The sequence below is a fragment of the Macrotis lagotis genome, chromosome 8 (genome assembly GCF_037893015.1).
Source record: "Macrotis lagotis isolate mMagLag1 chromosome 8, bilby.v1.9.chrom.fasta, whole genome shotgun sequence".
Taxonomy (NCBI): domain Eukaryota; kingdom Metazoa; phylum Chordata; class Mammalia; order Peramelemorphia; family Peramelidae; genus Macrotis; species Macrotis lagotis.
Window position 1 is genome coordinate 10,059,697 of NC_133665.1, and position 24,261 is coordinate 10,083,957.

The 24,261-nt window shown below is 34.2% G+C and overlaps 1 protein-coding gene across 7 annotated transcripts in view; it reads right to left on the minus strand.

The window, feature by feature from the left end:
* Positions 1 to 24,261, minus strand: part of USP7 (ubiquitin specific peptidase 7) — a 97,536-nt gene that overhangs the window by 44,861 nt on the left and 28,414 nt on the right. For 5 of the 7 annotated variants that reach the window (XR_012470699.1, XR_012470698.1, XM_074196363.1 and 2 more), the window contains exons 2-3: positions 12,645 to 12,749; positions 4,250 to 4,448 (exon numbers count right to left, since the gene is read on the minus strand). Coding sequence is in view for 5 of the 7 variants with exons in the window: in XM_074196363.1 (XP_074052464.1) it covers positions 4,250 to 4,448; positions 12,645 to 12,749 (304 nt within the window). In the remaining 2 variants the exon portion in view is untranslated. Of the gene's footprint in view, positions 1 to 4,249; positions 4,449 to 11,699; positions 11,877 to 12,644; positions 12,750 to 22,440; positions 22,685 to 24,261 lie in introns of those variants that run through there. The other 2 variants (XM_074196365.1, XM_074196367.1) reach the window with 2 other exon arrangements.

The following is a 24,261-nucleotide window of genomic DNA, read 5'->3' on the forward strand; positions in this document are numbered from 1 at the left end:
GTTGCGCAGTGTATATAGCACCGGCCTTGGATTCAGGAGGACCTGAGGTCAAATGTGGCCTCAGACACTTAATAATTGCCTGTGTGGCCTTGGGGAAGGCACTTAAACCATTACCTTGCAAAAAAAAAAAAGTCATGTGTATTAACTTATTATACAGTAATAATGCATTTGCATAGACTCTGGGAGAGGATATAATGTTCCAGAACAAAAACCATTAAAGAGAGGTGAAGTGAACTTTTAGGGTGAAAACACTGCTACAAGAAATCTTGTATAAATTCACTGCTAAGTAATACATTAGTACATACTTATATATGTAGAGGGTACTAATAATTGGACCCCTCTAGGAAAGAGGTAATCATAACTCTACTTAGATTAGATAATTTTCCACTCTCTTCAAGTTAGTTTAGACTAATATGTTATGTGCTAGAATAACATAACTCACTACAGTATGCTTGGTGTGGCATTTGTGAATACTGTTGTTGGTTTTTCATTCTTGATTAATCATTGCAACTGCTGTCTTTTGAGCTTGTGTAATGGAAGGAGCCTGTTTTTCTCTCTATAAAAGACTTCCCTCTCTTGGTATTCAACCCCAAAAAATTGCTTAACTTTTCCATGCTGTTTTTGTGGTTGGTTCCTTTTGAGTATGGTAAAGCTATAGTTTATCTTAAACATGCCAAAGACCTGTCCTGTCACTCTTCCATATGGAAGACTGATTCTGGGGGGTTTGACTTTGCTTGTCTCATTTTTCCTGAATGAGTCTCATATTATCTAATCTGTAACTCATCTTAAAGATGCAAGAACAAGAGCTAATTGTGCTGTGTATATGTGTCAAGGTGTCCTCTTTCTATTATATTTATGCTAGTTTTCAAAATGCTAATAAAAATTAAAATAAAAGAGAAATGTGGCTTCTAAAAAAAAAGCCAGTTCTTTAAACAACATAACGTTTTCAAATGGCAAGGACAAAAATAAATATACAATAAAGATACTGATTTTAGGTGTCTATGTAACTTAAGAAAAAAAAATCAAAGTCAAATAGTGTTACTTTCTACTTCTTCTTTATAGTGCAATGGATAGAGAACTGGCCCTGGAGTCAGGGGGACCCAAGTTCAAATGTGACCTCATACACTTGACACACTTACTAGCTGTGTGACCCTGGAAAAGTCAATTTACCCTGACTGCTTCCTGTCCAGGGCCATCTCTAGTTGGGCTGATTCATATCTGGTCACTGGACTCAGATGGCTCTGGAGGGAAAAAAATGAGGCTAGTGACATAGCACAGCACTCACTCACTCACTCAGATTTAATTCATGTGCATGTCATGGTCTTCTTTGAGAACAAAGGACAAGCATCATCATTAGCAATGATAAAAAGGATTAAGATAAAGCAGGGATGACTTAAGATCAATAAATATTATTGGGGGCAGCTAGGTGGTTCAGTGTATAGAGCAATGGCCCTAAAGCCAGTAGGACTCGAGTTTCAAATCTGACCTCAGACACTTAATAAACCTAGCTGTGTGAAACTGGGCAAGTCATTTAACCCCATTGCCTAGCAAATGAATAAATGAATGAATAAATGAACGAATGAATACCATGATAGTTTCTAAGCCTTTAAGTATACATTAAAATGGTGACATATAGCTTACATGGTTCAAGATTGCAAAGAAAAAAAAGTGGAAACTTAAGAAAAATGTCTTTATAACTAATCAAATGCATGACCTAGTCATGTTCACTCCCAAATGATATGGCAGAAAATCTAACAGTATTTTGTATGAATGTTTAGAAAAAGATCATTTAATGTGATACCTCTGCTTGTCAGTATTTGAGAACAGAATGTTTTTTTTTTGGGCGGGGTTGCAAAGCAGTGGGGTTAAGTGACTTGCCCAAGGCCACATAGCTAGGTGATTATTAAATGTCTCAGGCAGGATTTGAACTCAGGTACTCCTGACTCCAAGGCTAGTACTCTATCCAATGCACCACACCTAGCTGCCCCCCAGAACAGAATTTTGAATTCAACTAAGAGAATTGCAACTTAGAACCAAAAACTCCAACATTAAATTTTTACCATACGTGAGGCAAATGTTGTAATGGTGTGTCATAATTTCCATGTTTTGTTGGGGGAGGAAACAGGGGAATGATAAGAGGTTGTATGACAAGTTCTAAATGTTTTGAACTTTGGCATCCTTGATACTTCTCTTTGGAATATTTTTCTAAAATGTTGACAATAAACTAGTTTTACTAGCCTGGAAATCACTGAATCTATAGCTAAAAGGAATCTGCTGCTCCAATCTCCTTATTTTATAGATTAGAAGACTCACCATAGAGATGAAGGGACTTGCCCTAGTTATCCTGATAATGATTGATGATGTTTGTCCTTCATACTTTTTTTTTGTTTTTTTTGCAAGGCAAATGGGGTTAGGTGGCTTGTCCAAGGCCACACAGCTAGGTAATTATTAAGTGTCTGAGGCCTGATTTGAACTCAGGTACTCCTGACTCCAAGGCTGGTGCTTTATCCACTATGCCATCCAGCTGTTCCTTGTCCTTCATTCCTGAAGAAGACCATGCTATTAAGGGAAGTGATGTCATGACAACTCCAGGAACTGAATTTTGAGTGAGGGGGTGCTGTGCTAAGTCACCAGCCTCACTTTCTCAACTCCAGAGCCATCAGGATCCAGCAGCCTAATGTGAATCAGGACAACTGGAAATAACCCTGGATTTGAGGCAATCAGGGTTAGGTGACTTGCCCTGAATGCCTAGTAAGGCCACATAGCCTAGTAATTCTCAAATGTCTGAGGCTGGTTTCAAACTCCCATTCTCCTGACTCTAAAGACAGTGCCACCTAGTTATCCTAGTTATAGTGCTCTTTCTACAACATACTACACTGCACCTTGATTCATGAGCATATGAAAGAACAAATTATAATGAATTTTAACCCCAAATTTAACATATATTCTTTCCATAAACAAGACATTTTTTGCATTCCTTAATTTAAGCATACCTTTTATGACCATCAAGTTATGGACGTAAGAATGAGGAGTAAAGTGAACTTGTTCCATTTTATTATTATAGACAGGAAATTCATTAGAATAATGAAAGCTGTCCTAATGATGTTTGTCCTTCATTTTCAAAGACTACGACATCAGTGGGTTGATGTCATGACAAGCACATGAACTGAATTTGAGGGGGTCCTGTGCTAAATCACCAGTCTCACTTTCTCCTCCAGAGCCATCAGGATTCAGTGGTCATATATGAATCAGGATCACTGGGGATGGCCCTGGACCATCAAGCAATCAGGGCCAAGTAATTTGTCCAAAGTCACACAACTAGTACGTGTCAGAGGCTGGATTTGTACTCCAGTCCTCCTGTTTCCAAGGCCAGTACTCTACCCACTACATCTAAGGGTTGAATTAGATCTCTATAGTTGCCTTTAGCTCTAAAGGCTATGATCTTCTGAAAAGAATCACATAACTTTTAACTATTTTTTGGAAATTAAATGAATGACATTTCCAACACAAAGAGGGAGTAGGAAAACATCTCAAATATTAAATATCCCAATGTATGCTAGAAAAGACCCAGGAGACCCAGGTTTGGCAATAAGAAGTGAGTTCTAACTTCAGGCTATCAGAACAAGTTGTTAATCCCTCAAAGTTTAAATTGTCTCAAAAATTAGGGAAGTTTCATTGACTTAAGTTGCCTAAAAATGTTGATATTTTTATCCACATTCATAAAAACAGCATATAAGGTAAAATTGTCAAATCTTGAAGTGGCTTTCCCTCAGAAGATATTATGTAAAAATAGTAATGCTAAAGGCAACCTAACTACAAAACACAGAATGATCATTGACTACCTGGGCAAATCAAGGGCTAGGACTAGTGGAAATACAGCAACTGCCTATATGAGGGGCATTGTAGTAGTAGTAGTAGTAGTAATAGTAGTACTACCACTACCACTACGACTACTACTAATCTTTTGGTATCAAAGAGGATCACAACAACCAACTAAGCAATTGGTGGTGTGAATTGCACAATTCTATTTGTTGGTGTATGAACTAAAGACTGAAGATAACACAATATAATTAGTTAGATCTTCATAAATGTACAAAAGTGTGTTAAATGAAAAGCATGAAAAAAAAATTAATTTCACATTTTCCAAAGGGAAAAAGTCCTTGTATTAAATATATCAAATCTGTTTAATAAAAATTTTATTAACATTGATATTTATGGGTTTATACTGTTATTATATGAAGTTTCTTACGTGGAGTCAGATTCAGCATTGCATTGGAGAAAGAATCCTACGCTTTTTTGGTGTGGTCTGTCTGGATAAAATCGTGGCATCACCATGATCTTCCATGGAAGATTTCGTACAAAACATGGAGGACTAAGGACTGACTCACTCAGCCTGCTGAAACGTTCAACTGTAAACTGAAAGGTTGCTTCTGAACGCCAGCTGGTATCTGTAAGAAAAATGATCAGGAAATCAGAGCATATATAATTATTAAATGCTGAAAATATTCTTCCAACTATAGTGATTAATTTCCAGACAATAAAAGAAATACAAGAAACACAAAGTAATATTTGTTGGAAATTCACAGGCCAATCCATTAATGATTTACAGTGGTGCACAATAATTGGGAGCATCACTGAAGTCCCAACCCCTTCATAACAGGATCAGTAGGTGTATACTCATGAAATCTAAAATTGGATATAATGACAGTAGAAATTGAAGGAATGACAAAAAATATCTGTTTTTGAATGAGTAACCAATAATGAATGAATGACTCCTTAGTGAACTCAATAATCATACTGTTCAGAATTTCTGTTCAGTGTGATGATAAAAGATAGTACATTTCTACCATTTCTTAAATTGAACAAGGGGTAGAAGAAAAAAGTACAATCTTGAAAATTATAGCTGAAATCAAAGATTTGGAAAATAGGACCCATATTTCAAAGTCCAGGGAGCTGGAAGAAAAGGTAGAATGGACACCTCAATTTTTTTTTTGGTTTATAAAGGAATGCAGAAGAGGTAGTATAGAATACATGCTTGTTTTGTCAAACAACTGAAATCAACTTTACAAGAAAGGAAGAAGAATCTAACTTTAGAGTAAAAGTACTTAGTTTTTTTTTTTGATGTTCAATTGGTATTAAACCTAAAATCAGATGTTAGACGATAGCACTTACATATTTTCAAAATCATTCAGGGGAAAAAACAAATGACTTGGATAAATATCTTAACTAAAATCACTATTTTGTTTGAAATGAAGTTATTTTTTAGCTTCAAATGAACTTCAATGTCCTCAGGACAATTGACACAATAAATCTGCTTTGTAAAAATCTTACAGCAACCCACTTGAATTAGAAGGGATTATCCTTCTTGAGGTACTACAACCAAAATCTCTGAAATAAAAATCTATGATCTTTGGAACAGTTCAGAAAGAAGCACGTAGATCTCTGAAATAAAAATCTATGATCTTTGGAACAGTTCAGAAAGAAGCATGTAGATTGAGATATTTCAGTTCTTCATGTTGAGGAACCCACAGAGAAATAATGATGAAATGAAATAACTCAAGAACTGTTAGAGAAAATATGAGAATTTTTTTTATCCATAGGAAATCAGGTGGGAGTATAACTGATTTATCAGTAATTTGCAATTTTTAAAGTTAGAAATTTTCAAGGTTTGCTAGAACTTGAATTTGACCTTGAGAAAACAAATCTATCAGGTCTCATAAAAGGTTAAGTACCCTAATTTTTTGTTAACTTCTTTCCCCTAAAAAGCTATACACACAAGCAATTTTGAGGAAAGATGTTTCTTTTCAAGAATTTTTCCACAGACAAAATATTCTAAAGAGTAGAGCTATTAAGTTGGAATGTCTTAGCATACCAAGTTTTTTTAGATAAAGAATCCACTTATAAGGGGAAAGGGTAGGAATTATTCGAGATAATAGGTCATGGAATGGTTTGTGAAATGAAACAAAACATTGTCAAGTGATGACAAAATACACTACTCAAAACACTTTGCAAAACCTCAATACAATGTGAGCAGACAAATGAGACTGAGAAAATCAGAGATAGAAATGTTAATAAGAACTAAGAAAATTCTTATATTTGCTCTAAACTTTATACAATATTTACTTCAAGGTGTCTCCCTTCAGGAAAAAAAGGGGAAACTGAAATTCACAACACAAATATTGATATAATTTCTATATTGCTTTATAATGTTCTATAACTGTGGCTTAAAAATGAACTGTTGTTTCTAGATATTGCTATGATTTTCAATATTCCCCAAATTACCATTATTTATCTTACTGATTGAGGGATTTTGGTTTGTTATAAGCTATGGAAAGGAGCATTTAATACCAATTGCTAAAAAGAATAAATCTATATAAAGGCAAATTCAAAACAAAGCATATTTCTAATGCCAATGGTCTATTTTGACAATTTTGGCAACCCAGACAAGATGCCACTTTGATGATATTATACAAATTATATGACTCTACTATGAGTCTTTCATGTTCAAATCTGGAAATGCTCCTTGGTTATTATTGTTCTTTATCCTCAAAGAGGACCAATAAGACATTTGACTGTGGCTGATCAGACCAATAAGCTCAGAAAGCTATACCACAGTTTGGGCACAAATGGTCCACAAATGGTTCCTAGGGTGAATTCTCTAAAATTTGTCAATTTTTCATTAGAAGGCACAGAAGCATAGGAGACAAATGCTTCTAAATATAACAGAAGTGGGACGCCAGCAGATAAATGGTTACTCAAAAAATTTATTACAGACCTGTAATACTATAATACAACTTATGAAATGGTGAAGATCAAGATTTGTGGCAGAATCTGCTGTCCTAACTATGCATTTCAGCAGAGTTCTATGTAAATCAGATGTCACTATTAAAAAAATTGGGAAAACTAAAAATGTTAAATTACTACCCATTATCATGTATAATTTTAATCTTAACTGAAGGTATGACTCTAATGCTTCTCAACTTTTATTTAGGCAAATCATAATGACCAAAATATCTCAAAATAAAGGTAGCAGTCATAAAATGCGATATCATAGAAACATAACTAAAGCATGCTTCAACAACACAAAAATGTAGGAACCTAAACAGGTAAAACAGAACCCAGGAAAATGAGAAAATTTATAAAGGTAATCACTATGGGGAAGTTAATCGATTTTTGGCCCTTTGACAGGATTCAGTGAGTAGAGGTCCTAAATGGATAAGGGAGGGTGGGTGGAGTAAGTGAATATCCCCTAACACATATATCTCAGAGGATTTGTCTTGAGACCTCAAAGAATCCTATTACATCTCTTAAGATGGACAGCTGTTTTTCTTAATTTAATCAAGCCTTAATTTTACTTCTTGCATCTTCTTAATTTCTTCAAAATTGGCATCTGATCTTAATTGCATTGGCTGCCCCATCTGGATATTCTCCAACTTATACATGTCTTAATCTAAAATGTAGTATGTAGTAATAATTATGTTCTGACCAGAAGAATTCTGGAAGGTTATCTTCTTATTCCTAGAAATTATGTAGGTTTTGATCAAATACTGTTAACTTACTGACCCTCCAAGTGCAGAAAAACCCTTCCTTTTTTTTTTTTTTTTTTTTTTTTTTAGGATTTCGCAAGGCAATGGGGTTAAGTGGCTTGCCCAAGACCATAAAGTAATTAAGTGTCTGAAGCCGGATTTGAACTCAGGTACTCTTGACTCCAGGGCTGGTGCTCTATCTACTGTGCAACCTAGCCACCCCCCGGTTTTTTTTTTAACATCGTTAACACCATCCATCCAATAATTGTGAAGCTAAAGTGCAAGACTTTATATTTATTGATAATTAAAGGGGTATTTTATTGGATGTTTATTTGATTTGACTACATATGGGTCACTTTTTAAACATTCATGTTAAACATTTTATTTTATTTGATTCCCACAAAAACCTGAGTAAAGTAGTAAAATTGTTTGCTCTCAGAGGCTGCACCTTGATCAGTTTTAAATCAGAAACCCAACTTTATATATAATCTAACATATGCCACACCCATGTACTTTTTCTATACTTTTACAATGAGCTCCAGTTTTACCAATTGTAAGCAATAATCATCTAACATAAAGGAAAATAATGTTCAATCACCTGATAAAGTGTAAAGGGAGAATTCAAGGTCTTTTCCCACTCCCATCTCTTCTTGTAGTTATATCTACAGCCTCAGAGATGGTGTAGAAAGGAAGAAAAACTAAGTAGAAAAGTAAGAGGTTCATCTTTACAGCACCTGGATCCTAATGTATAAACTCCCTCAGAGCGGCATGCTTTCCAAGCTACTTTTGCTTAGACCATGGAATATTATGGAATGTAACTAAGATTAAGATTTACCATCATATGAAAAAGGGAAAAAACATCACTTGTACAAAAATATTCATAGCAGCCCTGTTTGTGGTGGCAAAGAATTGGAAATCAAGTAAATGTCCTTCAATTGGGGAATGGCTTAGCAAACTTTGGTATATGTATGTCATGGAACACTATTGTTCTATTAGAAACCAGGAGGGACAGGATTTCAGGGAAGCCTGGAGGGATTTGCATGAACTAATGCTGAGTGAGATGAACAGAACCAGAAAAACACTATATACCCTAACAGCAACATGGGGGTGATGATCAACCTTGAAGGACTCGCTCATTCCATCAGTGCAACAATCAGGGACAATTTGGGACTGTCTGCAATGGAGAATACCATCTGTATCCAGATAAAGAGCCCTGGAGTTTGAACAAAGTTCAAGCACTATTCCCTTTAGTTTAGGAAAAAACAACAACAACCAGATATCTTATTGTCTCATCTTGTTATCTCTAAGACTTTTTGTTTCTTCCTTAAGGATATGATTTCTCTCTCATCACACTCAATTTGGATCAATGTACAACATGGAAACAAAGTAAAGACTGACAAGATTGCTTTCCATGGGGGATGGGGGGAGGGAAGTAAGATTGAGGGAAAAATTGTAAAATTCAAAAACTCAAATAAAATCTTTAATTAAAAAAAAGATTTACCATCATATTTTGGTTTCAAGAAAAATAAAGCATGTGTTAGGATCAAAATATTAAATCTTGAGTTTATAGGGGTACTTAAACCTTAATTTCTTATTGATGCTTTTATCTAAAGGTTAAGTGTGTTTATACCTGTCCAAAGCATGTAAATAGTTCATCTTTCCTTTGTCTTTTTAATTGTCAAATTCTCTCTCTCTCTCTTTTTTTTTGTTAGGTTTTTGCAAGGCAAATGGGGTTAAGTGGCTTGCCCAAGGCCTCACAGCTAGGTAAATTATTAAGTGTCTGAGGCAGGAATTGAACCCAGGTACTCCTGACTCCAGGGCCAATGCTTTATCCACTGTGCCACCTAGCTGCCCCCAAATTCTCTTCCTATGTCAAATAGATCTTTGCACCAGAGTAATTTCTGACATATGCAATCCAAGAAGCAATTTTAAGACACCATGATCTACAATGAGAATTTTCTCACTACATATGCCCAAAGTTAATCCCAAACAATTGGAAAGGAAGTTCCAGATTTCTACTACTTTTGCAAATCAGTTATCCATGGAAATTAGAGAAACTTGAGAATTGAGGCTGAGAATTATTATGTTATTGATATTGAATCTTTAAAAATTGAAAATCATCTAATTTTATTTACACACTCATTTGAAGGACTAAAACTGCAACCAGAGCTTATACATGAACTATTACCACAAACTTCTGCCAAATCTCTTCCCACTTCAGGCTAGTCTCCATGCAGTTATCAAAGTTACCTTCCTAAAATGGCACCATATTACCTTCAGAATAAAAATAATACACTGTTCCCATACCTGGAATTCTCTCCCTCTGGCTAGTGGATTCCATCATTCAAGTGTCAAACAGAAATCAACCTCAACTTCTGCAAAAAACTTTTCCTAATTTCTCTTAATTCTAGTTTCTCCCCATCTTTGACATTATTTCCAATTTAGCCTCTCTATGTATATGCATGTAGAATCTTGTTTGTACAAAGTTGTTAGTTTTGCCTCTTTCATTAAACTGTGAGCTTGTGGGGCAGCCAGGTGGGCACAGTTGATAAGAGTACTGACCCTGGAGTCAGGAGGACCTAAGTTCAAATCCAGCCTCAGACACTTAATGATTACCTAGATGTGTAACCTTGGCCAAGTCACTTAACCTCATTATCTTGCAAAATCCAAAAAAAAAAAGTGAGTTTACTCCTTAAGGGGTTAAGATGATTTTGCCTCTTTGAATTCTCCCCAGAGCTTAGCACAGTTAATTAGCATATTGGAGGCACTTAAGAAATGTTTGTTTACTTGTCTAGGTCCATTTTCTCCCATTTCAGCATTTTATATAGTTCTTTAAAGTTTGCAAATAATTTCATCCTCATAACCATCCATGGAAGTATGCTATTATTATTATTATTATACCCGTCCTACAGACAAGGAAACTTGAGTTAGAAAAGGTATCCATTGTGCCACCTACTCATATTGTTTCCAAAGCAAATGTTCACTTTTTTCTCCACTAACTTTATAAAAATCGGATTATTCTTTCTAAATAACAACTCTTTTATCAGAATCAATAACATCAAAAACATCAAACATCAAAAAAAGCAGTGTCTACACTAACAATAGATAAACTCAATTATAATCTCTTCTAAACAAGAAAAGATTAAAAGAGAATGAGAAAGAATAATCAGTATTTTTCCTTTATAGTGGGCCAGGTGGAGAGCCATTCTATTCCTCCTAAATCTTTACCTTTTCTACATTCATAGTTCATTATATAATGTCATTTTTCCCCTAAAATAAGGCCAAATTTGAACTACTTAAGATGATCTGTTCAAAAAAGACCATTTCCAAGTCCTGGTAAATTGTCCACAGAGACAATTCTATGTAACAATTTTCTTTACCTGATATGTAATCTTTTCAAATTTCTACCCAATCCCCTTTTAATTATAATCTCTATTTCAAAACTTCTTAAATGTTTTATACACTAAACATGAAGAAAGGACCCGACTATAAGTAACCTTTCCAAAATTTCAAAGAATGACAATCACACAACTGGAAGAGATCTTAATAGAGAATACGGAGATCAGTCTAAACTGCATATTTGTCATGCTATCAGGTTATTATTTTTCAATTCCTCTCACTCAACTTCATCTCAAAGCTTCTAGACACCTAAAACCACCCATCTTAAACAGCACACAAAAAGATCATTGATTTAAAACATTTTATTGCCACCTGAGGAATGTTGGCTCTGTTTCATCTCTGGCTCCTTAAGAACAGCAATATAATTTCTAACAATTCAGCCACTTTTATCAAAATTCCATTACACACTAGAAATGCTCTTTTTATTTGTCTTAGTTAGAAATAAAGGTATTTTACTTCTGTTGTTTCCTCCCTTACTCTAGGCTCTACAAAACTTTTAGTATACAATCACTCTAAAATTTAACAAACTAGAGTGGAGTGCTCTTTGCTTCTACACCTATACCTTCTTAATAAACACTGGTTAATTAGAGACCAGATTCCTGGATGCCTTTTGTAAATAGTCTCTTTTGGCATTTCTGGTGATTGAAAGAAAAACACCAAAAATCCAACAACAACAACAAAAAACCATACCCATGTAATTGTCCTTTTCTACACAGGGTTGTAAGTGCACTCCACAGGTAATAAAGCAGCGGGATTTAGACCACGCCTTTTTACCTTCCTCAGATATTGCCTCAGTCGGCTGACAGGGGATAAACCGCACTGTGAGAGAACTCTCAACTACTGCTGCAGTTTCTCATGGAGGCTGTAACTTTTGGCAGGAGGTCTGAACAGCAGTCCTTCTGGTGATGCAGCCCGTGACTGATGGTTTCTTTCAACTGCCCCGTTACTCCCCTGGGAAGGACACAACCCTCATGAGGATTGATGGACTTGTTTTTTGACAGAACATGGTTTCATATTACACTGCAAGATTCCAGGGACTGCACAAAATTATTTCTGGTTGGTATCTTTTTTGGCTTTAATGGAGTTTTATTGCTTTTCCTTTTCCATTTAAAGTCACTGGTCATAGTCAAACTACACATTTTTTTTATGAAAGGGAAAAAGGAAAATGGTATTCAAATAATATGAATTCATTACATTCACTTTGACATTAAATTGTGCCACTGATATTAATGAACTAATATGTTTCGAAAAAAATATATGAACTTGGGAGCAAACTTGCCCTTCTACCTGGAAATAATGTGTAAAAATGGAGACCATCCAAAATTGGTTTTTAACCTATTCACTATCACTAATAAGGGAAATAGTGACAAATCGCCTATAAACTAGTGTTATCAAAAAATGCAATGGAAAAACCAAGCAAGCTCAAGAGATCTAATAGAAACTGTCTGCTATTCAAAAAGAGAGATATAGTCTGATCTTCACATCTTGAGCTCACATTCCTGCTGCTATGAGTGGATGGAAATTTGCAGGCATGAATATACTTAGATGCTATAAACTTTTGGTTTAATATTGTCAAATTTAGTAAAGGAAAAAAGTCAACTCACTCAACATGAAATCCATAAGCTACTTTGCAATTCAAACCACAACATGCCACTGCTTTTATTATTATAAAGGAACTCTAAAGAAATGAAAATAATGATAAATCATAAATCTACTTACCATCCTCCATATCTTCCTCTGTGTTATTATGTCCATCGGCCATTGCTACATTCCCATTGATGACAGGATTTTGTGTAATTCTTGGTGGATCATCTGTATCTCCAGCTTTTAAAAATGGGAGAAAAAACTCACTTTAACTTTTAAGCCTTCATTTTATAAACAGCTCAATAATGAAGCCATATTTAACTACTTTTATCAGAAACCATAAATTTTCATTAAAAAAAAGGCAGCTAACAAATGATTTTGATACTTTTCAAAAATTATTTCCTATTGATTATCTGTTTTGCTTTAGAAAACATCAAGTGCCTTTTTTATATTTTCCCAAAATACATACCAATTATTAGCATTATTCAACAAAAAAAACCTATGTCTATGGATAATAGAAACACTCATTGAACTAACATAAATGATATCCTAAAAATAGGAGTTCTAATCTGAAGTCTGTAAAAAATTAAAAGAAAATGCTAACTTATTTCAATAATTTAATCTTACTGTTTTATTCCTTTAAAAAACATCATACTAAGAGGGATACAGTAAACCATCTGATTGTAAAAGGTATCCAAAACACATGCGCATGCACACACACACACACAGACTCTTGAGAATCAATTTTAAAGGAAAACATCCATGTTCAGGTTTTATGTAAATTAAATTATTGTGGGGATTACAAGGGAATATATTCTACATTAAGGGCAACAATTTAAAAATCTTCATATTGAATAAAGAGTAGTATCTGAATTGTTTTTTAACTGCTGTTTTATTAATAATGGCCATTTTGAATGCTTTATCAACTATATTATATTTATATATTTACTAATGACAAAAAAGCGCAACATCTTCAAGTAATTTAAATAAAGTAAATCTAAAGTAGTATCTAAAATAAATTGGCTTTTTAATAAGGATAAGGACTAGACTTGAAGTTCCCAATGAAGAAACTTCCCTCTATAAATGCAGGTTGGCACCTTTTCTAGTCTTAATTGCCTAGAATAATTAAGTGATTTGCTCAGGATCAGTCAGTGAGAGGATTGCTTTTCCTGGCCCCAAAGTCAGTTCTCTATCCATAATATGCAGTTGTTTCCAGAGACACCATTAATAGAGAAATTTAGATCCAGAATAACTATAAAACTTCAATAAAAAAATGGAACAAAAAAAACTAGTTAATTTGTTAAAGTCAATGCCTACAAATAGTTCAAAAAGCAATAATAACACGATAAATTATTTCTATATTTAGAATTCTACTTTTATCTCATTTGACCCTGACAATGAGGTAGTTATTGTTTTTTTCCATTATGTCCTATTCTCTGTCAGAAAACTAGGACTAGGACAGAAACTGGTTCTATCTGATACGTACACATCAAACTCAATTTCTAAATATGATCCCATGGTGTTAAGGTTTTTTGAAACCACTAAGGGAATAAATGCTTGTATTCCCTTTTGCCAGTTGTCTTATACCCAGAAGGTTAATAAGGTAATAAATATCACTGTCAAATTTGGACATCTAATTCATGATTGTATCTATCTATACATCATACAAAGTAAAGGTGCAGAAAAGAAAAATTTTGATTGCTTACTTTGTTTTTTTTTGGGGAAATGGTGGGAAGAAAGTAGAAATTTAGACTTAACTTGACTCCCCAAAGAGTTTATTTTCAGATTATTTGAAGTGCCATCAAACTTGAATTAAGTTAAATGCTTAGGCAAATGAAAGCAATACAAATGAATCTGACTACTTTCATCTGTGAATTTAAAGATGAGATGATTATACAAAACTAAAACTCCTATGTCAGTAGATGAACAGTACCCAAATACTGACAAGAAACCTCCTGAAGCTATATGTCAAGTGAATGACATCTGCATCATTCCCTAAAACTCTATAGTTTCATCTACTGAGATGTGCTTTGCATATTAGTAAAGTTTGCAAACATTTCATTAAAGAATGGCAACTACTTTCTCAAAAAAAGTCTACTTGAGGGGCGGCCAGGTGGCAGTGGATAAAGCACGGGCCCTGGAGTCAGGAGTACCTGGGTTCAAATCCAGTCTCAGACACTTAATAATTACCTAGCTGTGTGGCCTTGGGCAAGCCACTTAACCTAAAAAAAAAAGTCTACTTGAAAAGTCAATGTCCCATTGGTATTTATAAATTTTATTTAAATAAAACTTTTAAATTAGATATATTCATTATCTGTTTGAAGATTATTCAAAGAGCAAGGGCATTCAGCACCATGGACAGCACTACCAACTACAGGGTTGCCAGCTTTTTAGGGGACTGACTTTCTAGCACCAAGAGAAAAAAAGATTTTTACCTTTACAATATTAATACTACACAAATTTCCTAAATTTTTTTCATTTATAGGTTGTCATATGTAACATCTCCAGCTACAATTACCCTTAAACCTTTAATAAAAATGAAGGTATTCTTTGAATACACACACACTGAAATAGAAGATATGTTTAAAAATACATGAGAATGGGAAGCAAGGTGGCCCAGTGGATAGAGCACCCACTCTGGAGTCAGGAAAACCTGGACCTTGGTTCAAATGACCACAGACACGTGACACTTAGTCATGTGACCATGGGCAAGTCATTTAATACTGATTGCCTGCCCCACAACCCAAATAAAATTTTATGTCAAATGTTTCTTTTTCATATCCAGTTTAATAGTATTCTACAATAATTATTTTAAACTGAGTAACAACAATGTATCCATAACAAATGATTAGATATGAAATCTAAGAATTACTAAAATAACAAAATTTTCTTCTAAGTCTTCTTAACAAGAGGGATCTATATAAGTTGTCAGTATTATATTTCTGAAACTTTATCATTCCCACTTTATAGATAAAGAAAATGAGGGGGTAGAATTCAGATTACATTACTTCTCAGGTACCTTCCAGCTCTAAATCTATAATCCCATGGCAGACAAAAGAAATAACACAGTAAGGAATTTCTTTCAAAATTTGCATAATGGGATAGCTTTAAATTTTCAAATAATGATATTGGTTTTCCTTTGCCTTGTATTTCCCTTGTTTAAATACAGGGACTATATATATATCTCATAGCAAAATGAGGGGGTAGAATTCAGATTAAAGCTAAGATCCTGTAACAGTCAAAGGAATGACACAGTAAGGAATGTTTTAAAATCTGCATGATGGCATATTGCCTTGCTTAAGTACTAGGACAACTATCTCATAAAAGGAGTTTATTGTAGATATTGAGATTTGTGTGGTAATTGCATTTAACTGTTCTTTAAACTTTGCTTTCACAGTGAATTCTTTTCCTTTTTAAAAATCTTGAGATCTTTTTTTTTTGGTCATCTGGGTATTTTCTCGGTATTTCATTTTCTTTGGTATTCTTGGTTTTTGTTAATAGAATTCACTATGCATAATTAGTTTAATTATTTTACTTTTTCTGGTTTTACTTGCTCATTTGCTATTTTTGACAGCATTTCCTAACCTTTATGTCAATCTTTGAATAACTATTTGATTCTTTCTAAATCTCTTTTTCTTGCCCATTTATTCTATTTTTCAGTACTTTTTTAATGTTTTGCAGGTTTACTTTCAATTTGTAAAAAAATTAATCTTCTGAGGGGCGGCTAGGTGGTGTAGTGGATAAAGCACTGGCCTTGGAGTCAGGAGTACCTGGGTTCAAATCCGGTCTCAGACACTTAATAATTACCTAGCTGTGTGGCCTTGGGCAAGCCACTTAACTCCATTTGCCTTGCAAAAACCTAAAGTAAATGTAGACAACATAAAATAATTGGGAGTCTATCTGAAGACAAACCCAGAAACTATAGGAAAACAAAAATTAATGTTCTGGGGGTGGCTATGTGGTTCAGTGGATGGATTACCAGCCCTAGAGTCAGGAATACCTGAGTTCAAATCTGGCCTCAGACACTTAATAATTACCTAGCTGTGTGGCCTTGGACAAGCCAGTTAACCCCATTTGCCTTCCAAAAAATACCTAAAAAAAATTAATGTTCTGTTCATTCGTTTTATGTTTTTCTAGTTGATAATATATGTCCTTAAGAGGATTATAGCTGCATCCCAGAAATTTGTATGGTTTCATCATCATTCCTTCACAGAATTGTTTCTATGATTTATTTGACTTTAACTCATTTAAGTTTTCACCATTCAGTCTCTATCTTGACCTGTGATTAGTAAGGCTGATAATATCACATAATTATACAGGGTTAGAGAAAATCTAGATCCAAGCATTTTACCTGAGAAACTGAGGCCTTAAAAATAAAACCCAAAAACCCAAGGCCTACAGAATTTGATTACTTATCTCAATGATTTAATACCAAAGATGATACTAGAAATCAGATGTCATTTCTAGTTCAGGATCACTTCTATTACATGGTTTAAAACCATAATTTCAATTTAAGAAATCATTGACCCTCTTTAATATCCACATACACAAAAATATCTTACAATAAAACCTACCTTTCTGGTTGCTCATTGTTGGGTGGTAGTAACTCTAGATTCACAAACACTATGCTAGTCTATAAACTATAAATTTTCTGAAGATGGAAGGTTTATAGCAAAGGCTTAATAACAGAACTAGATTTCGGTAGCTGGTGAAATTGTTGATTTCTGAAGGACTGAATTCAAGCAATTTAGCTATAAAAATATACCAGAGAGGCAACAGGGCATTTTCTTATGAAGTGCTAAACTTGGAAATGTGGAAAACCTATGACTTTGACAAGTATTAGCCTGGGATTATTAGAAAATTAGCCTTAGGCTAGTTATAGATAAATATCTTCTGAGATTGAAATTTGTGTCCACAGGAGTTCTTATACTGGACATACTGACTAAATCAATTCTGACCAGTGACTGTGGTGAGACGGTATGGGAAGAAGTCAGTTACTGATTACATGGAAAGGAATATTAGCATTTATCTATATTTATTATTAATATAGCTTTAAGGTTAGAGTGTTAGGAGCTACCTTCTCAGGTGAAATCAAGAACGGGAGTTTCAATCTGTCTATGCCTCTGATGTAGACTAACTAACCATGCTTCTGCAAAGAGGGCAACAGGTACTGAACTTTCAGAAATGGAATTTCCTGAAAAACTGATCTACATTGATAGCCTCTACTCCTCATATCCAGGTCACTTCATTAAATAGGAAATAATTTCTTTCTGAGACTTGGAAACAGCTCTCCCAAGGTTGATAATAACCACCTTAAAAATGGGGTCTGGGGGTGGCTAGATGATGCAGTGGATAGAGCACTGGTCCTAGAGTCAGGAGTGCCTGAGTTCAAATCCAGCCTCAGACCCTTAATAATTATCTAGCTGTGTGGACTTGGGCAAGCCACTTAAGCTCATTGCCTTGCAAAAACCAAAAAAAAAAAAAGGTCTCCAGTCCCTCCTTGATCTCCAGGTATTACTTGATATTCTGGATCAGCTCCTTGTTTTAATAATATCTTCTTCCTAGCTTACAGTGATACTTTGTGGCCACATCTCTTTTTGCTGCTTCATTCTTCCCATCTGATAACAAAATAGCTAATATTTATAAAGCACCACACAATATTTCCTTTTATCTTAACAATCCTATTACTAGGTAGCTTTGACCTGATATCCCATGTCAGTACTACTTCATTTCTAATCTAATGCTCCTTTCTTAGTGTAACTTCATTCAGTAAATTTGGTAAGATATAAAAGGGCTCTTAGTATCCCTTTGTACCATCACACTATTCAACTCAGAGCACCACATAAACAAATTCATGAAAACTAACCTTTAACAAAAGAAGTAGGTCTCCAATTCTTTTACAATAATCTTTTATAGGCAATATCCTTAAAATATCTGATATTATATCTACTGAAAAGTGCACCCACACTTTATATCAACACAGTTGGGGAAAAATATAAATTTAGATTCAATAAAAGGTCTTTAAATTAAAGACCTGGTGTAGGTCTCTCTCTCTCTCTCTCTCTCTCTCTCTCTCTCTCTCTCTCTCTCTCTGTTACTTCATACTGTAATCTTCAGAAGACTGTGTAAAGAGCTTATTGAACTGATTTGACTTTACCATATCAGTGACCTTAAACTCCAATAAATCCAGTTTTCTCATTTGTAAAAAATGAGAGAAATTGGAATAGATGTACTAGGTTGCCTTCTAGCTCTAGTTAAAATTCTTATCAGTCATGGAATCTTTAATATCATTAACCTTTCCCTTCCAGTGCAGTCTAGTTATCTGTTAGACTTGGAAATGGGCACTATCACCTTAAATCTACTTAATACCTGAACTCATAACCTTCTCTCACATCTGGAAGTTTTGTTAAACTTAAGGCTCTAAACATTCATTATATCCATCTACAATCAGTTAAGTCCTCTAGTCTCATATACGACTATTAAAAAAATAAATGGAATTTTAAAATAGCTAGAAATTGGCTACCATAAAATCTTTACATCTTTAATTGTGAAGAATTCTACTTGTCAGGGCAGCTAGGTGGCGCAGGGGATAGAGCACCAGCCCTGGAGTCAAGAGTACCTGAGTTCAAATCTAGCCTCATACACTTAATAATTACCTAGCTGTGTGGCCTTGGGCAAGCCACTTAACCCCATTTGCCTTGCAAAAAAACTAAAAAAGAATTCTACTTGTCACAAAGTTAGTGCTAGACACAGACTAGAACCTAGTCTCCCCATCTAGTGTTTTTACTTATAGCAAATTCCTATGATTATCACTGTCCTGGCCCTTCCCTTATCTTGAGATACCTGGGTGACTTATTTATGGTCTCCTGAATAGCCAGCCTGCCTGCCTGAAGATTCCTATTTGGCTGAGAACAGGGGATCAGACAAAAATATTATCTTTAGGAAGACTTTTAACCCCTGATCAAATTCTTCAATGGTTCCTCTCATAACTTCTTTATTGTAAAAGTCTTAGCCTAGCATACAAACACTCTATAATGCAGTCCCAACGAACCTTTCCAATTGTAACTACAAATATTCTTTTAAGTGTGGTGAAATGGACAGTTTCCTGGCCTTGAAGTCAAGAAGAAATGGGTTCGAGTATTGTCTGTCACATAATGACTGGCGCATACTCAGTGCCCCCAAGTAACTCTCCATTATATATATAAATTACACAATCATGCTTCCTGTTTATCATATAGTCCTCATTCTCCTCACAATTTAAAGATAATCTTCCCTTGAATTTCCCTCCCTAAATGTATCTAAATATCATATAATTCAGGTTCTTATATAATTCAGATCTCTTTCAGAATTAATCAAGTTCTGTATTTTCCTAGTAAAATATTCTTTGAAAAATCCCAGCCTACTGTTTCTCTCCTATATATTTCCATTGCTATTTACTGACTGTGTAACATTTAGTACTTAAAGTATGTAAATCACAGAGGGTCTTATTCAACTAAATTATATAATCCCTCTGGGCTGAGATTGTGTGTATTTTCTATCCCCACTTAGAGTAAAAACTAGGCATTATAAAATCATAAGAAACTTTGGGTTCTCTGGTTCTGCTTAGGTTTGCCTCCATCAAAACATCTGATGGACAGAAAATTATTATTAGTTGTGGGTTTAACAGAAAACATAACAATCCCTTATGCCACTATTCTAACATGTCAACTCTAAAACATAGCTTCATGACAAAATTTTTTAAAATCTTGAAAATACAATACTAAATCTAAGATTACATAGGGAGAAAATATAAAAATTTAAAGAAACAAAATTAATAATCATGGTATATCTTTAGTATTTTATCAGAATCATTACTGTGACAGCCCTAAATACCCTAAAAATTTATATTATCAGTGCAGCAATGAGAAAAATATGGATTATGTTTCCAGGAGGCTACAAAGAATTGGAAAAAGACAATATTAGTTTTCTGGCTGCAAACAATCTATATAAATGAATATTTTTAAACACCATTAAATCGGGGTGGCGGGGTGGCTAGGTGGCGCAGTGGATAAAGCACTGGCCCTGGAGTAAGGAGTACCTGGGTTCAAATCTGGTCTCAGACACTTAATAATTACCTAGCTGTGTGGCCTTGGGCAAGCCACTTAACCCCATGTGCCTTGCAAAAACCTAAAAAAACCTAATAAAAAAAAATTTAAACACCATTAAATGCTGAGATCTAATACCTCAGAAAATATCTGAATGAATGAAAAAAATGGGGAGAAACTAATTTTATAGCATCTACCATAAATGAAGCTTTATGCATTTGACTGAAATAATACATGTCAAGCGTGGGTTGTAATTATTCAAGATGGAATGATTATTACAGAAAAGTTTTATGCTAGTTATACTGAAATCATTATACAGTTGAATGCAATTAATACATACTGATGTAATATGCTTGTAAGTTCCTTGAGGGTACTAAAAAGTAACTTGCACAGGCATTATATGTGTAGTGAAGGAGCAGAGGATGAAGGAGCCAGTAACTCCATGGATAAAGAACCAGACAGATTGCTTAATTTCTATTAGCCTGCTATGTAAAATGGATAATAACAGATCACAGGGATCAAATAATATTTGAAAGAGTGTCAACAATGCCTGGAACACAGTAAGTATGATATGATTATTTCCTTCATCCCCTTCCCCTCATGCACAATTATAATATTTCTATAATTATATACCAGCAATTTGTCTTCACCTTCATATTTTAATTGATAAGGATGTTAACACTTGTATTACAAATATAAATTAAGTCTTCCGGGGGGGGGGGGGGGGGACCTTGCTACAAGTTAGAGATTGCATTATTATTATAATATTTGCTAGTTTTTATTACCTAATAATTGATTAAGCATAACCAAAAAACTTCAAAGTAAAAAAGGATAATAAATGGTACAGTAAAGTTTACTGAATAATAAGTTATTTTCATTATCCTGGTAATTACAAAAATTTTAGTATGTTGGCATTTGTATCTGTCTTAATAGGTGATATTTATATACCCTTGCCAAAACACCTGTATTTCTGCTATAGAAAAAGATAACAAATCATTAAATTGTTCTATATTCATCTGAATGTGATAATATTTAAAAATTCTAATAGCTTTAACACACGCTTTTCTTCAGTTGCCCTTGAGTTAAAGAGGATTGATTGGTCCTGGTGGGGTTGTCTGTGGGTATACTACCCAACCAGGTTTCTTACTATATATATAGTTGGGTTATTTGTAACCCCAATTTATAACAAGTATTTGGCAGGTAATTGATTAAGAAGACTGTCCACAAATAATGTCTGATGGTTCAGCCTGAAACCTATGATTAAAATATTTCATAGCAGTTCGATGAACCAGAGAATCCATTCAGAAAATTCTATTAACACAAAACAAAGTATGATTAGCTTCCTAAGATTCTAGAAATATCTGATGTATACAATATTCTTTCAAAAAGAATCACAAATTTGACATTTAACATAAATACATCTATGCTAATTAATAATTTAAATGGTTTCCACTTGTCAATCTTTAGATTTAGAACTTTAGCTAGTTCAAATTTTCTTGATCAAATTTGGCTGAATAGTTCAAATAGGACTCCTGATTTTGTTAATATTTAACTTTTAGATAACCCAAGCCTAAAAATCATAATACCTTTAAGAGCGATAAACTAAAAATTCATATGTAAACCTTATTATAAAATATTTATAAAGTCCTACCATATTATTAAGTCAACAACAGGTCCTATTTCTGTGAAAAATGGAACAAGCCAATTAGAGTTCCGAAACAAATCCATAAGACCCAAACATAAGCAGAAAATGCTTTCAGTTATTGAGGGGAAATTCTTTGGGAAGATAAATCATTTGCAATATATGAGTATATAAAGAAATACACATAAGAAAAAGCACAAAGTACCTTTTTAAAGAAGAGCTTTTACTCTGGAGTAGATATAACACATACACAAAAGGCCTATACTTGGCCAGTTTAAGATCTGTATTTCCTCCACTATTGTTGAAGATACTCAGGCTTTCTCTTCCCACTAGCTTCCATTTGTGATGTCATAAGTACAGAACTACTAACTCATGCAAAAAAGATCTGTCTATTGCTATGGAAATGAATAGTATTATCACTAATTCAGCACTTGAAATTCACTAGCAGATGAAGCGAAAAGAAAAATTCTAATTTGTTAATATCACATAATTTTACAACTTTTAAGTTTGCAGAGTAAAGCTTTGAAAAATAATATAGATGAGACAAACTTAAAAACTAGGGGAATGTCACCCACTATGTAATGCTTTAGTCCAAACAAAGAGCATACTTTTACTTGTGATTCTAAATGTCTCAAAACTTTAATGAATTTCCATATTAATCTCATATTAATGACAGAAATATATTTTAAAAATCTTCAACTTTTCCGATTAAACTTTTAAAATTGTTATTTAAAAAGAATGTTCTTTTTATGAAATCAGTGCAAAAAACTATACAACTTTCACTTACATTCAAAATGCTTTCTCCTACTTTATCAATCTCTCAGCCATTTAAAAAAAACCCTCAGTTTTGTAGTTTCCAGTTCTTAGGGTTCATGTCTCCATTATGAGCAGGCAATGTTTTATATTCTGCTCACACATGATCTCCTCAAAAGTTAAAAAAAATAGATCAACTTGATTTTTGCAACTCAGCTGGATGCCGATCATGAACTACCACACTAGGTTTTTTTGTTTTTTACGTTTTTGCAAGGCAAACAGGGTTAAGTGGCTTGCCCAAGGCCACACAGCTAGGTAATTATTAAGTGTCTGAGACCAGATTTGAACCCGGGTACTCCTGACTCCAGGGCTGGTGCTTTATCCACTGCGCCACCTAGCCACCCCCCACACTACTAGTTTTTATGAAAAGTCTGAAACATGCTAGGTCAATTTTATTAATTAGTAAATCGCCTTCAGAAATCTACTCTTTCCCTCTTCTCCCCTATTAATAAAATTGTTTTTTAAAAAAGTTAAAAAGATTTAGCTTATTTAAAGCTTACATGTGATATCTTTTATGTTTTAGGGTTTTTTTTTTTGCAAGGCAAACGGGGTTAAGTGGCTTGGGCAAGGCCACACAGCTAGGTAATTATTAAGTGTCTGAGACCGGATTTGAACCCGGGTACTCCTGACTCCAGGGCTGGTGCTTTATCCACTACGCCACCTAGCTGCCCCTACATGTAACATCTTATTACACTAAGTACCAATTGGCACTACCCTAAAAGAGTGGCAACTCTTTATTTCATGATGAGGTATAGAATTTAATGAATTTAAATCTATTTATTTTATGAGCTAGTACTCAAAACATAAAGAATAAGAATTAGAAACACATTTATGATGGTCACGGGAGGAATCATTCACACACAAGAGAATAAACATGTAAATTCAGAAGGTACATGAGATCTGTCCATTTCAAAGCTGTGAGTTTTGCTATTGCTTTTGTTGAATGAGAAAGATACAAATGAACATAAGGTACAGCCTAACTGCCAAACAAGCAGGATAAGACAGAAAATTCCAAACTGCAAATTACAGTTTTTACTCTAATGGGGAGTGTGAGTGAGTGTGAATGTTTTCCACATGACCCTCTTACAACTACTACATATAAAATAATTCATAATCATAGAAAACCTATTTACTTCAAGGCTGATTAGCCTTGATTTTTTAGAACTAGAGTAAAAACATTCATCAATCCAGGAAAACTGGACTTTTGCTTTAT